This window comes from Onychomys torridus, chromosome 3, assembly GCF_903995425.1.
Source record: "Onychomys torridus chromosome 3, mOncTor1.1, whole genome shotgun sequence".
NCBI lineage: Eukaryota > Metazoa > Chordata > Mammalia > Rodentia > Cricetidae > Onychomys > Onychomys torridus.
The window spans coordinates 45262927-45278818 of NC_050445.1; the positions used below are offsets into that span (position 1 = coordinate 45262927).

Consider the following 15892-nt stretch of genomic DNA (forward strand, 5'->3'; position numbering starts at 1 on the left):
ACTGATAAAGCATAAAAAAATGCAAGCATAACTACATGTTACTTAAATCCCCTTGGCAGTTAAAAAGGGTTTAACCAAAAGGATGACCAATAAAAATTAGATTATTTTGAAGTTTTCACCTAAAATTATTTTTGGTACAGCTTAAGAATCTATTACATCAAACTGTCTACAGAATATAGTAAAAACTAAGACCTTCCAGCAAGTTCTTTGTCCATGAAACTGTTAGGCTTTGATATTGTTCACAGTTTTGTTTCACATACAGTATTAGCTGAAATTAATTGAGAGATGGGTGAATTGAGGATGGCTTTCCCCTTTCCTTGGTCCTCTGTTAGCTACTCTTATAATCCTTTCATGCTTGCTTGTATTAATTATACTAGCTATAGAGGTGATGAACTCAACCTTACCCTCTATTATAGCCATTATTTTTTCTTTAAAATTTAGAAGGGAAGAGATGTTGGGGGAACAGAGGTCCTTATACTCACAGAGAAACACCAAGAGGACCAAGAATGTTGTCTCCTGAGTGGAGGAGATACAAATCAAATATCTGAATTCCTTTTTTCTATCTATGGAGGCAGACATCACCCACCTTTTGCTGTATAAGCATACATCACCCAAATTCCCCAGAATGATTATCCCAGACTCTGCCCCCTCTAGACTGTTAACCATTCTTAGGGGAGATGTCACATGTACTTAATGGCTGCTATTGGTCAGAGACCACACTAGATTCTAGACCTTTTAGCTGTACAACCCACGCTTATGGTCACATTGTACTTTTTAAAGGGTTTCCATGTAGTCACACCTTAAGTTTTATTGTACACATGAAATTGGACTGATTAGACCACTTGTTGCCTGGAAATATTTTTCTCAAATTGTTCTGTGTTTTAAATATGCTGACAATGAACTACCTAGTATTAGACTTGCCAAAGTCTGATCCAAGTTGATGAAGTCAATCTGTACGGGGTTTTAATTATCTTCTTGAGGTTTGCTTGCCTGTATAACACCAGCAGGGAGCCCCTCAAAAAATCTGTAAATGGCTGATTTAAACCAATTTTTTGTATAACAAAGAAAATGAAGACTGGCGAATCAGTTTAGTGGGAGAGCAAGAAAAAGGAGATAGTGACGGTTCCAAATTCCATCACTGTTCAGTGGGTAGCCTGACGTCAACACACAGGGAACGATTTCCTTGTACCTTGAAAGGGAAAATTTTTAAAGAATTTATATCAATAATGTAGAAACCTTAAGTATTTTTCTGCCTCATTCCCACATGGTAAGTCTGGGTTTTATTTTCTTTTTATAGAAGTCCAGATTTCTTTCCAGCAAAAATATATTTGACCTTGGGAAGGACATTTGACCTCAAGCATTTCCCTTTCACTCCCTGACAATTACTCAAAGAGAGAGAAAGGTAAAACAAGAAGCAATTTAAGCTGTTTTCCCAATACCATGGCAGAAATCCAAAATTAAGTCTTGTAATGGTTTTGGTTTATGGACCATTTAAATGTACCTTAGAAAACAAATCTACATTACCAGAAAAAAAGTCAGAGAAATCTGTCATTATAGAATTTAAATATCTGTAAAAAAAATTATATATATGTGATGGAAATGGACCTTTTCCTCAGCTTTTACTGCATTTGCCTAGTGTTGTTATATTTAAACTTTTTTTCCATCCATACCAGATTTATTTATACATAATTTTCCATTGGTATCAGAGGGACTTAGTTTTAGGCACCCCATGGACACCAAAATCCCTAGATGACCAAGTTCCTTTTATAAAATGATGTCCTCTGCATAAACCTACACAGCTCCTTATAAGTATTTTACATCATGTATATTTATATTATATATATTATTTATTATAAGTTATATATACACATTACTTATAATAACTAATATGTGTAAATTCCATGCAAATAGCTTTTTTAATTTAATTTAATTTTACATATCAGCCATGGGTTCCCCTGTCCTCCCCCTTCCCGACCCCGACACTGCCTTCCCTCCAGCCCCTGCCCCCATTCCCATCTCCTCCAGGGCAAAGACTTCCCTGGGGATTCAGCTCAACCTGGTAGATTCTGTCCAGGATGGTCCCCCTCCTTCCAGGCTGAGCAAAGTGTCCCTGCATAAGCCCAAGGTTCCAAACAGCCAGCTCATGCACTAAGGACAGGTCCAGGTCCCACTGCCTGGGTGCCTCTCAAACAGTTCAAGCTATTCAATTGTCTCACTTATCCAGAGGGCCTGATCTATCTGGGGGCTCCACAGCTTTTGGTTCATAGTTCATGTGTTTCCATTAGTTTGGCTATTTGTTCCTGTGCTTTTTCTAATCTTGGTCTCAACAATTCACACTCTTACAATCCCTCCTCTTTCTCTACAATTGGACTCCTGGAGCTCCACCTGGGGCCTGGCTGAGGATCTCTGCATCCACTTCCATCAGTTATTGGATAAGAGTTCTATCATGACAGTTAGGGTGTTTGGCCATCTGATCACCAGACTAGGTCAGTTCAGGCTTTCTCTTGACCACTGACAATAGTCTACATGGAGGTATCATTGTGGATTTCTGGGGACCTCTATAGGACTTTCCTTCTTCCTGTTCTCATGTGGTCTTCATTTATTATGATCTGTTATTCCTTGTTCTCCCTTTCTGGTTCTTGACAATCAGAAATGAGAAGGAAATTAGAGTACTTTATAAAAGTAAATTCTAAAAATATACTAAATTATATACCAAAACAGAATTATCATTTTTAAAGTTGAGCTTTCTGCAAAACAGTTATAAAAACTTTTCAACATGAAGTAGCTAAAAACCATAGCTCTATAAATGGACAGACTAGCACACTTGAGGTATTCCATTTTAAACAGCAGAATCTTTCTTCTTAATGCTTGCTTGATCATTTTTTAAGCAATGACAGACTACTAAAAAGACATTAATTTATAGTAATTTTATTTTATTCAGTCTTCATTCTCTTTAAACCAAACCTATGGTGTAAAGAGGTTTTAAATTCAAATGCAGCAGAGCCTTGCTAGTAATCAGTCTTTGGTAGAAGAATAGATACTTTGCCTTTGTAACTCAAAAATAGAATCTTGATTATTAAAATAGAATTTACTTTTTCAAAATAGAATTCCATCTTACATTTTCAAATGACTGAGGCCCACTTTTAAGAATTACAACAAATGCTGTGGGTAGAGAGAACTAAGGAGCACCAACTAGCATCTTCCCCAGAAAAAGAAAAATATCTTCTGGCAGATGATGCAGTATGTGCATGAGGGCTGTCAGAAAGAGAAGGCTTTTGCCAGGTAGGAGGTAGGATGCTAGGTTGGGTTCTACTTCAGCCTTTATACAAACATTGTCACCTACACACACATTAACATCTTCTATGTCTTCTATTTCAGAGTTCTCCTTACAGTTCATGTTGGTAAAACAGCTGCATTGAAAATGTTTGTAAAAATACTCCAGGTCTCCAACTCTGGGGCTGCCACGGATTTCATACTTTCCATTGTTGGTTAATTCAATACTTAAATGACTTGGGTTCAAGTGAAGATATACATCTGAACTTTCATTTTTCCTTGAACACGCACCTTTTTCCTCACAAAGTGTTTGGCTGCACATTTTGGCTGCTAGGGTAACGTTGATTATGTATGGATTCAGGGTTGTCTTGAGGTAATTGTGTAGGATTGGGCAACCTGGCTGTAAAATAATAAGGCAGTCAACATAACAAGGCACAACTTCATGCATGAACAGATGACTATAGTAACTCTTAAAGAAGAAAGAAGCACCAGACCCAACAAGTGGTAGGAAATACTGTTTCACTTTAACAAGCAAGGTTATTCCAACTATTTTTGTAATCTGTAAGTTTATCAGGTCATTGAAGAATTGTTTAGATGGGACTTAACTATCCTAGTTTTCATCTTCCTCAATACTTCATGAATTAATCAATAGAATGCAGTATTATAGCTGTTAGATGATGGGCTTTGAAGCTATCTTGCCCAATAGGAGTACCACCTTCATTAATGACCATGTCTGCCAAGCTAAGATGTCTCAAGCTTTCTAAATCTTAGTTTAATATCTGTCTCAAGCTTTCTAAATCTTAGTTTAATATCTGTCTCAAGCTTTCTAAATCTTAGTTTAATATCTGTCTCAAGCTTTCTAAATCTTAGTTTAATATGGGAGTCACATCATGAAAATTAAGTATCTTGGTTATGTTTCTGTTTCATCAGTTTTAAATTAGGGATGATTTTGGAGCCTTGCCTCATGGGCTTATTGTGAAGATCAATGATAAGATATATATATATGGGACCTACCATTTCTTCAGTTAACTCTCAATAAATCACAAAAAAAAATGTAACAAGAATTCTATTTGTCAGATGAGTTTAAACATCATTAAATATAGTTCCAAAACTGATGGCTCAAATGATACATAGTCAAACATGTGTATAATGACAGTCCTTAGACAAGAGTGATAAGGAGCAGAAGTGATCCTTCTTAACAGTGTTGTGTTCTAAAACTTGGACGTTGGCCTTTAAAACAAATTAAAGACAGTCTTGTTCTCTCATGATCAACAGTTCTACTAAATGGATTGACTGTGATAGCACATTGGCAAAAAATGGCAGGGAATCTTTGAGCTCTGACTTGAATCTACACTTTTTCCTTGTGTTGAAATTCCTTATTTCTGAGTCAGGAATTGCCTGGCAAAAGTATCTGCCCTACATTCCCTAGAACCTGAGACTAAGTAAGATTACAATAAAGGAGACTGTAGATATGACGAAATTTTTGGTTGACAAGGGAAGACTATCTTGAGTTGTCTAAGAGGGCTCAATATAATGAAACAAGATCTTGTAAGTATATAAACATTTCCAGCTTTGTTCATAGATAACATGGGCAGAGTTTGTGAGACAGAAGTATAAGAAAAATTGTATCTGTGCAGAAGAGTATGGTGGCACACTCCAGTAATCCCAAGAGAATCCAAAGGATTAAGAGTTCAAGGTTATACTCAGCTACATATCAAATTAATAGCCAACCAGCATTTGCTACATGGGACTCTGAAAACATACATACAAGTAACACAATATGGCCTGAGCAGGTTAATTTAGGGATATATATGTATATACATATAAGTATTAATAACAATTAATGGGAAAAGGTCATTAATTTGAAGAAGAGTAGGGAGGGGTATTTGGGAGAATTTGGAGGAAGGACAGGGAAGACAAAAATATAATTATATTGTAATTATAACAAATAAATAAATAAATAAACTCAATGAGTCACTACTACTAACTCTATAGAAGAAGAAAAGGTATATAACCTACAAGCTGCAGAAATATGAAATAGTGACATTAACCCACACACCTATGAACATATAATTTTTGACAAAGAAGCCAAAAATGTACAATGGAAAAAAGAAAGCATCTTCAACAAATGGTGCTGGCATAACTGGATGTCAATGTGTAGAAGGCTGCAAATAGATCCATATCTGTCACCGTGCGCAAAACTTAAATCCAAGTGGATCAAAGACCTCAACATAAATCCAGCTACTCTGAACCTGATAGTAGAGAAAGTAGGAAGTACTCTTGCATGCATTGGCGCCAGAGATCACTTTCTAAATATAACACCAGTAGCACAGACACTGAGAGAAACAAAATGGGACCTGCTGAAACTGAGAAGCTTTTGTAGAGCAAAGGACATGGTCAACAAGACAAAGCGACAGCCTACAGAATGGGAAAAGATCTGACAGAGGGCTGATATCCAGAATATATAAAGAACTCCAGAAATTAGACATGAAAGTGCCCAACAGTCCAATTAAGAAATGGGCTATAGAACTAAACAGAGAATTCTCAACTGAGGAAGCTCAAATGGCTGAAAGACATTTATGAATTGCTCAACATCCCTAATTATCCAGGAAATGCAAATCAAAATGACTCTGAGATACCACTTTACACCTGTCAGAATGGCTAAGATCAAAAGCACAGAAGACAGCTTATGCTGGAGAGGATATGGATCAAGGGGAACTCTCCTCCACTGCTGGTGGGAATGCAAGCTTGTACAGCCACTTTGGAAATCAATATGGTGCTTCCTTAGAAAATTGGGAATCCAACTCCCCCAAGACCCAGCTATAGCACTCTTGGGCATATACCCAAGGAATGCTCAATCATACCACACCGACATTTGCTCAGCTATGTTCATATCAGCATTGTTTGTAATAGCCAGAACCTGGAAACAACCTGGATGCCCTTCAACTGAAGAATGGATAAAGAAAATATGGTACATATACACAATGGAATACTACTCAACAGAGAAAAACAATGACATCATGAGTTTTGCAGGCAAATGGATGGATCTAGAAAAAATCATCCTGAGTGAGATAACCCAGATTCAGAAGGACAAACATGGTATGTACTCACTCATAGGAGGATACCAGATGTAAAACAAAGATAACTAGACTGCTACACAACTCCAGGGAGGCTACCTAGAAAATGGGACCCTAAGAAAGACCCAAGGATCACCCAATGACAGAGAAATGGATGAGATCTACATGAACAACCTGGATGACAGTGGGAGTAATGAAGGGCAAGGTTTGAGGGAAAGAAAGCTTAGGGGAGCAGGAGATCCCAGCTGGATCAAGAACAGAAAGGGAGAACGAGGAATAACAGACCATGATAAATGAAGACCACATGAGAACAGGAATGGGCAGAGTGCTGGAGAAGTCCCCAAAAATCCACAATGATACATCCTCTGTAGACTGCTGGCAATGGTCGAGAGAAAGCCTGATGTGACCTAGTCCGGTGATCAGATGGCTAAACACCCTGTCATGCTGGAACTCTCGTCCAATAACTAATGGAAGTGGATGCAGAGATCCTCAGCCAGGCCCCAGGTGGAGCTCCAGGTGTCCAACTGTCGAGAAAGAGGAGGGTCTGCAAGAGCGTGAATTGTTGAATCCAAGATTGCAAAAAGCACAGGGACAAATAGCCAAACGAATGGAAGCACATGAATTATGAACCAAAGGCTGTGGAGCCCCCACCTGGATCAGGCCCTCTGGATAAGTGAGACAATTGAATAGCTTGATCTGCTTGGGAAGCACCCAGTCTGTGGGGCCAGGATCTGTCCTTAGTGCATGAGCTGGCTGTTTGGAACCTTGGGCTTACACAGGGACACATGCTCAGTCTGGAAGGAGGTGACAGGACCTGCCTTACTGAATCCACCAGGTTTAAATGAATCCCCAGGAGTGCCTTGATCCTGGAGGACATGGGAATGGAGAGGAGGGGCTGGGGGGAAGATGGGGGTGGGTGCGGGAGCGGGGAGGACAGGGGAACCCATGGCTGATGTATAAAATTTAAAACACATAATAATAAAGAAAAAAATAAAAAAGAAAAGAAAAGAAAAGAAATATGAACTAGGAATTCAGTTGACTATGGCCAAAGAGTTAAGAACTCTTCCAGATGATAAAGCCAAGTGTTAAGTAGTCTTGGTGGTATTGGCTTTTGAATATTAGCCATTTCCTGCAATGAATTTCTCATGTGCTGTTGTCACTTTCCCATTCCTAGAACAGTGTGTTTGATCATTCATTGGGCACAATTTCCCCTATACAATTGAAGTATTTGGATAACATCTCCTAAGTGTGCTAACAGCAGTCACACAGCCAGACCCCTAAGTTCAGGCATTTTTATAACTATCATCATTAGCAACATCCAGCCAGGTCCATCTCCAAATGAAAGTATTTTATCTGAGATACTTCCTAGACTTTCTAAGTACAGACCACAGATAGATAACATCCAGACTATTTGTTAGAGAAGGCCAGGTGGATGTGCTAATTAAGCTTAACCCTCATCTCTTCCAAGGGCTAGATAGCTCTAGATCTCTAACAATTAACTAACAATTAACTCAGAACTAGAACTAAAGGGCTTTTACATACCAGGTACATCAAGCTGTGATGCAGATTGCCTAGCTACCAAGCAGACTTGCCCCATCCAAGCAGAAAGCAATGGAGCCAGAGAACTGCTGACTGTGTATATATTTAAACTGGACTGGGGAGAGAGTAAGGAAAGAAGAGAAAGAGAACTACAAGAACAAGATGGAAGATGGGGAAGAACAAGATGAAGAAGAACTGTATGAGGAAGAACTAGATGGAAAAGTAGTAGATGGGAAAGAACTAGATGGGAGAATTAAGATAGAACTTAAGGATAAATGTAGAGAGAAATCAGGCAAGAAAGGAGCTAGGTATGAGAGCAGAAAAGAAGCTGTGTAGGGAGAGAACTGACTCAGATGGATAAAGTGAATGAACTAAAGAGTTTTGTGTACATAGATTTATTTATTATCATCAAATATTAGATTATCAGCTGATTGTAGATTCTTCCACAGACCCTGGGAAAAGGCTATCAAGGGGCTGGACCCCAACAGTACACAAACAGATTTGGTACTCGGGGGACTGATAGGAAGTGGGGTTTGGAGCATACCCAGGGAGAAAGGCATCGCTTCACAGAGAGTTGCCCAGTTAAAAGGCTCAGCTCTTCTGAGGTACAATTTTTGGAGACCTCCAGAGTATCAACTACAACCAGACCTCCCTCACAGAAGGGTGCTATGGACCCTGGGGACACCGATACCCCAGTTTGGAGTGGTGAGATAGGACCTTAAAAAGCCCCAAACTTCTAGAAGATAGAAGTGATGACAAACATGATATGCACTCACTCATAAATGAATACTAGACACAAAGTGAAGAATAACCAGGCTACAGCCCACAATCCCAAAGAAGCTAGTAAAGAGGAGGACCCTAAGAGGGACACGTATGGATCACCCCAGGAAGGGAAAGTGTTAAGATCTCCTGGGTAAACTGGGAGGGGGAAGTAGAGGACAGGGGATGGGGGTGAGAATATAAGGGTTCAAGACAGCCGAGTTGGAGGAGGGACAAAGAGTGAGAGCAATGAGAGATATCTTGACAGAGTGAGCCATTATGAGGTTTGGGAGAAATATGGTGCTAGGGAAATCCCCAGGAACCTATAAGGATGTCCCCAACTAAGACTCATAGAAACGTGCAGAAGGTGTTTGAACTAGCCTCCTCTTGTACTTAGATCGGTGACTACCCTAATTGTCATCACAGAACCTATATCCAGTGACAGATGAAAGAGGTGCAAAGACCCACAGGCAAGCACCTGCCCAATATCCTGGAGTTCAGTTGAAGAGAGGGAGAAGAGATTATAGGAGCAAGGGGGGATCAGGATCATAATAGGAATAACCACATAAACAGCTGGTCCAAGCTAGTGGGAGCTCATGGACTCTGTACTGACAGCGGGAAGTCTGCATGGGAATGCACTAGGCCCTCTGAATGAGGGTGACAATTGTATGGCTTGATGTGTTTGTGGATCCCCTGGCAAGAGGACCAGGACTCATCTGAGGTACATGAACTGGCATTTTAGAGCCCATTCCCTATGGTGTGATGCCTTACTCAGCCTTCATGCAGTGGGGAGGGGCTTGGACCCGCCCCAACTTGGTATGCCAGCCTGTATTGAATACCCAAGGGGGGCCTTACCCCCTGTGAAGAGTGGATGGGGGTGGGATGGGAAGACCAGGTAGGAGAGAGCAGGATAAGGAGAGGGATGGATAACAGTGGTTGGTATGTAAAATGAAAAATAAATAATAAATAAATAATAAAAAAGAATGCATACATTTAAAAGAAAGAAAGAAAAAGAGAAAGAGAGAGAGAAAGAAAGAAAGAAAAAAGAAAGAAAGAAAGAAGGAAAGAAAGAAAGAAGGAAGGAAGGAAAGAAAGAAGGAAGGAAGGAGAAGAGAGAAAAAGAAAGAAGGGAGGAAGGAAGGAAAGAAAGGAAAGAAAAGAAGAATAAAAAGGACCTTCAATCATCAGTCAGATGAAAACAAAGACAAAGGTCAGATAAAATTCAGACTAGAGAAATGAGGATGATTTGATAGTCATTTTATTTGTACACTACAGAAAGATTTGAACTGGCAATCTAAGAGATACTGTATAATTATACCTACAATGGCCAACTTCATATTACCAATCAATAAAAGTAAACACAGAGTTCGGAGCTGAGAACACTACTATATATTATGAGCATGTGAAGTGTTCCACCCATGCAGATACTACAGATATACACACCCTGAGGCACTAAGATGCACACGAAACAGCTGACATATTTTGAGCATTGTTGTTTTGGGTTTTAACACAATTTATCTTACTGTCTTTCTATCCTTTAGTTTTAATAATGACTGTGTTTTACAACTGGCTCACAAATTTCCTGAATATTAAAAAATCAAGTTTCATAATGTAGAACTAATAGAGCTGGCTTCTTCACACCACTGGGTGGATAAAGTGGAGTGACAGGAAATGGCTTACTTGACACTTTTTATGGGGAGTTATAGCAAGTGAAAAGGAAAATAACTGACTATCAGGACAACAGGATAGGAGCTGACTAGGGAGGTGGAAAATGCTTCTGTGCTGACATAATTGTCTGACTTTGATCCCCAAACCTTCTTCAAAAAGGCAGGCACAGTGTCATTTGTGTCTCAACCCCTCAATGGGGAGGTGGAGACAAGAGAGTCCTTAGGGATGGCTGGCTAGACAGTACAGCTAAACTGCTGAATTCCAGGTTCCTAACTCCCTCTCTCTCTAGAGAGAAGGTAGAGAGCAATTAAGGAAGATGAGATCTTGCCTCTGTTTCTGTGCATATACGTACACACACACACACACACACACACACACACACACACACTATACTTGCATTTACCATTTTGTCAGTGAACCTGAGGAAATAAAACAAGTGATCCATAACAATACTAATCACAAGTGACACAAAATAAAAGAGGGGTAATGATAACACTAAAAAGGACTGTGACTTGGGGGAAGAAACAGCAGAAATCTAGAGAAAAGGGTCTATAGGGAACAATGTCAAGGCAGTACCTAAAATAGAAAATAGTGACATTGAAGTCTGTCCCTGAGTGAATCATATGGCAGATCTTTAGGGGGATTGGTAAAATAATGAACAGCTGAGATTAAAGCAACATTAAAAACAAATGTGATGCTGAAGAATGACCCTCCCAATCTATTCACTGTGACTGTCAGATTGATTCCTCCTCAGAGGAAAGGTGGAGCTCTCACTTCTTTTAATTTTAAGGAAGTTATACATAGAAATCATAAATGGACTCATCACCAAATTAATATCCTTGAGAAAGGCATTTAGAATTTTGGAAGAACAACCACAAGAACTTGGACTATACCTTGAAAGGTTATAATTTTAGACAGTTTTCTGCAACTCAAAGATTTTACTGAGATACACATACCTGTACCTGATTGCATTTTCTGTTAGTCACTTTCTATTGATCAAACTAAAAATAATAAAGTCACACAAAATGGGCAGGGAGGGTCAGAGGACTGTAAAATACATCTATTTTAAATGAGGCATTTTGCTATTCCATCTAAATGTTAATATCCATGGCATATGTAACTACCTGTTAACAGTATTTACATTCAGACACACACACACACACACACACACACACACACACACACACACACACACTTTTATTCAATAGTATTGTGGAAATGGGAGCAAATACTTGATATGTGGAAATAAATAAATCATAGATACCTGTTGTCTGACACAAAACATCACGTCAGAAGACTGAAATGGTAGTCCTAGTTTTGTTACTTACAAAACACGGAGTCTAGAGGACTTCTGTGAGTTCACTGAACATCTCATTCCTTACTGGAAGACAAGTACAACATTTTCTACTTCATAATAAAAGATGCAACACAACATGATTCCGCCAGCACTGAGCATCTACTGCTTGCCAGGCATAGAATTAATATCCTTAACACCAAGTCTTCAGAAACATTGAGGATAGAACAATTTTCTATTTCCTACCAATTCAACTTACCGCACGTTGCGCTAAAGTCATAGCATCCCATACTATAATCCCAGCAGGACCCAGAGCAACAATTTCACCAATTGTATTCACAAGGTCCTCCTGGCAAAGGTAATAGAAAGAATTAGCAGGGAGGGAAACACAGAAGCATTTACATAGGACAACACCAACAAACTATGCATGCTGAACCAACAATAACACTTTAAATATTTCTATACTCTTTACTGTGGCATTCCTTTACTATTGAAAAAGAGGCTATTGTGGTAATTACTTCTGCTGGAAATATCCATAAAATAAAAATAAAATAGTTAAAATATTGTGTATATTTTATGATTCTCTGTGACTGATAACAGGTCATATGATTACAATAAGCATTAAAAATGTAGTGATTTTATCTCTTTTGGAGAACATAGAACTAGCCCTGTGTGTATTGCTATGTGACATATGAAGCTAAATTACATGTCGTTTAAAAATAGCATTAATTTTCAATGAGCATTATTTGTAAACACTAGGTCAGAGATGCTGTGCACTGTTTGTTTACCTTCAGAAGGTATTCAGTAGTGTTATCAGTAAAAACAATACGGATATAGACAAAAATCGGGACAGGATCTTTTTCATTCCGAACTTTGGACACTCTGATAGATTCCACTACTCGGAAGCGGACATAGAGTGTTGCTTGTCGATTCAATTTCAAGTCTCTCTTCAAATAGACAGATGGGTAAAGGCCAGTACTTTCTCTCCACATCCAGTTAAGATCATCATTTCTTTGCTTTTCCACATCAGGGCATTTCCCATCATAATTTGGGTTTTGAAACTTATTGTTATAACAATCAGGAAATAGATAATAACCCCATAAGTGTTTTGGTCTAACCGATTTCCCCAGTTTTAAAGTCTCTTCCATGAACTTTTTCCCTGCCTCTTCAAATTCCTCTTTGGCTTTCTTGGTGGCATCTGAGATACTAATTCCTGCATTATTTGCCTGGACCAAGTCAATAGACTTATTCCTGTAGATATCCTTGGGTCTCCAGTTTCTCAACCAGGTGGGCCTCCATTCTTCCCAGTCAATGACAGCTAAGCCTAAACGGTCTGTTGGAATGTAATTCTCAATGTCAGTCGTAGCTTTGGCCAGATGATCTCCCAAATTCCCCAACTGAGGTATTCCTCCATGATGATCTACCATTTTTGTATCTATGTGGGGGTAGAGGCCAAGTCGATCAACATAAAACAGTGTAACAGGCTGCCCTTTGGCAGTTTTTCGGGGACTTCCGATTAAAGGGAAGAGACTCAAATCTATTGAGTGATTAAATGGTCCAATACAAGCTTCAGTAGGGACATTCCAGATCCAAAGGAAAGTCTCTTTTGGCAAAATTGGCGCCGCCCTATAATCCACCACAGTCAAGGAGCATGGAATCAGAAGGAAGATTATTAACACAGTCTGGAATGTTCCCCCAGACTCAACAAAGCTCCCCCAACAGAGGTGCTTGAATCTCAACCTTCCCATTGAGCAGTAGTTATTGTGTAAAGACTTATTTCTTGTTGCACACTTAGGTTTGTCCAGTGTTTGATGCAAATGATAAGGAAGATAGTGACATGTGGTCACCCTGAGAGATGATGATATGGTGACTGTTTTATATTGAAGACTGTTCTTCTTGTGTCACCTTTCAGGAATGTTTTGCAGCAAGTTCAATCATCCAGAACTGAAAAAAAAGACAAATATGGAATTCACTGTAGCCATAATGAGAGTTTTACCAAGTCCAATTTTATGTATGGAGTTTAAACCAATTTTAAAAGATGGAAGACTTTATTTAAACTATTTAAAGCAATAAGATGTTTTTCTCTGTTTGATAACAAATTCTGTAGCAGTCAGCACTTAATCTTCAAAAATCATTCCTCATCCCAAAAAGAACTGAATGTAACTATTTTTCTTATTTCATTCCCAAGGATATAGGATGCTAAATCTATGAATACTTTAGAAAAAGACCAGTTGGAGGTATATAAATTTGTATGTATTGGTTGTGAAAAACCACTCTGGCATGATCTGCCAAGTTTTGAAAACAACATGTCTCAGAATTTGATTTCTTTTTCATTTTTGTAATTCATGTGTGTGTGTGTGTGTGTGTGTGTGTGTGTGTGTGTGTGTGTGTGTGAATGTGAGACTGGTATTTCTAACTGAACCTAAGACCTTGCATAGGCTAGGCAAACACTGAAATGAGTTATATCTTCAGTAATTCATTTGTTTGTTGACTTATTTATTGGATCATGTACTAAGTTTCCCTGGATAGCCTGGAACTCATAATCCTTCTGCTTCAGCCTCCCAAATACATGTGATTATTTGTGTACAACCATCCCTGCTTGCAACTTGGTCTTTCTTCCCACTTTATTCCCACTGTAGAGGACAGTATGAAAGAAAGGAAAAGTCACTTTTTCCCACATGTAATAATTCAATATAAGTTTTAGAACTCTGCTAAATCAAATTTTACAGTGATATCCTCTAACTATTAAAATTAACAAACTATTATATATTGATTGCCTCTAGTGTTGTTAGTAAAAATAAGATAGGAATTCTGGTCTTGAAAGGGTGTTTCAAAAGCAAGACTGTGTTGTCATTCTGACCGCCGACAAAGTGAAGTGTAACAGCAATGAAATGGTCTAAGGTAAGAACCAGAGATTAAAAACGAAGGAAATTCTGCAGTAATTCAATTGCCCCTTAATCTTGTCAACAAGAGACTGCTCACAAACCTGCTGTTGTTTCACCCTCAACAACTATCATATGTCTCATGTTGATAGACAATAGGACAGTGGAGTAACTTCTTCCACAGGAGTGTTGTTCAATCAGCCCCTGAACCTGAGAACACTTCTGGATGAATCTAACTAGAAGGCCAGTAAGAGCACAGCTTAAAATTTATGAAGGTACAATGAAGACTCATTACATGCATGGTGATCAAAGAAAGTGATGGTCCTACACCAAGCACTATTTTCAAATTTGAAAGTTATGACTATCAGTCATCCTCACTCATTACTTCCTCCAAAAGTTCTCACTTATTCTACATAATTATTCTTTGCTTTAAAAACCTATTAGGATCTTGGTCATAGATATTTCTTTAGAGCAATAATTCTGAATCCCTTTGGCAAACTTTCTATCTCCAAAAGAAATATTTCAACTATGTTTCATAACACTAGCAAACTTACAGTTATGAAACAGCAACAAAAACAATTTCATGGTTGGGGGTCACCACAACATAAGGAACTGTATTAAAGGGTCACAGCATTAGGAAGGTTGAAAACTACTGCTCTACGGTTTTGTGGTGGCTTGAAAGAAAATGGCCCCCAAAGCAAGGGGCACTATTAGGAGGTGTGACCTTGTTGGAAGAAGTTATGTCACTGTGGGGCCTGATTTTGAGGTTTCTTTTCTCAAGCTTCGCTCAGTGTGACAGTAAGTCAAATTCCTGTTTCCTCTGAGTCAAAATGTAGGGCTCTCAGTTCTAGCAGCACATCTGCCTGCAAGCCATCATGCTCTCTATCCTGGTGATGATGGACTGGAATTCTGAAACTGTAAGAGAGCCACCCTCAATTTTTCCTTTATAAGAGTTGCCATGGTCATGATGTCTCTTCACAGCAATAGTAAACCATATTACAGGTTCCATTACTTTTCCTATGCTGTTTCCTATTGTACGTGAAAAAAATATTGAATAATGTTCTTTGCTCCTATTTACCTGTCTGTTCAAATCGTCATGATCCCCAAATCAGAACTTCAGGGACAAAATAAGGTTTGTTTCTTTTGCTTTGGTTCTAGCAGAATGGGTTACCAGTGCCTGAGGTACAAGACTTACTACTCTACAGATTGCAGCAGACATTTTGGAGACCTTAGAGCCAGCAAAAGGCAAGAGGTTTTTACTACATCAGCCTCCCAGAGCTCTGCCTGTAGAGTATGGACAATTAAAGCAAAGCTGTCACTGGAACATGCGCAATTGCTGAAGAGGAAACTGCTCTTCTTGCTCTGACTCATCTGTCCTTTTAAAGTCCGTCATGCTGATA

General features: G+C 38.9%; 1 protein-coding gene across 1 annotated transcript; it reads right to left on the reverse strand.

The window, feature by feature from the left end:
* Positions 1-3178: 3178 nt before the first annotated feature.
* Positions 3179-13358, reverse strand: LOC118579261 (hyaluronidase PH-20-like). The gene is made up of 3 exons (XM_036180414.1): positions 12399-13358; positions 11870-11959; positions 3179-3673 (listed from the first exon to the last, which is right to left on the reverse strand). Exons 1-3 carry the CDS (start codon positions 13356-13358, stop codon positions 3179-3181), a joined length of 1545 nt encoding a protein of 514 aa, XP_036036307.1.
* Between the last annotated feature and the right edge of the window lie 2534 nt (positions 13359-15892).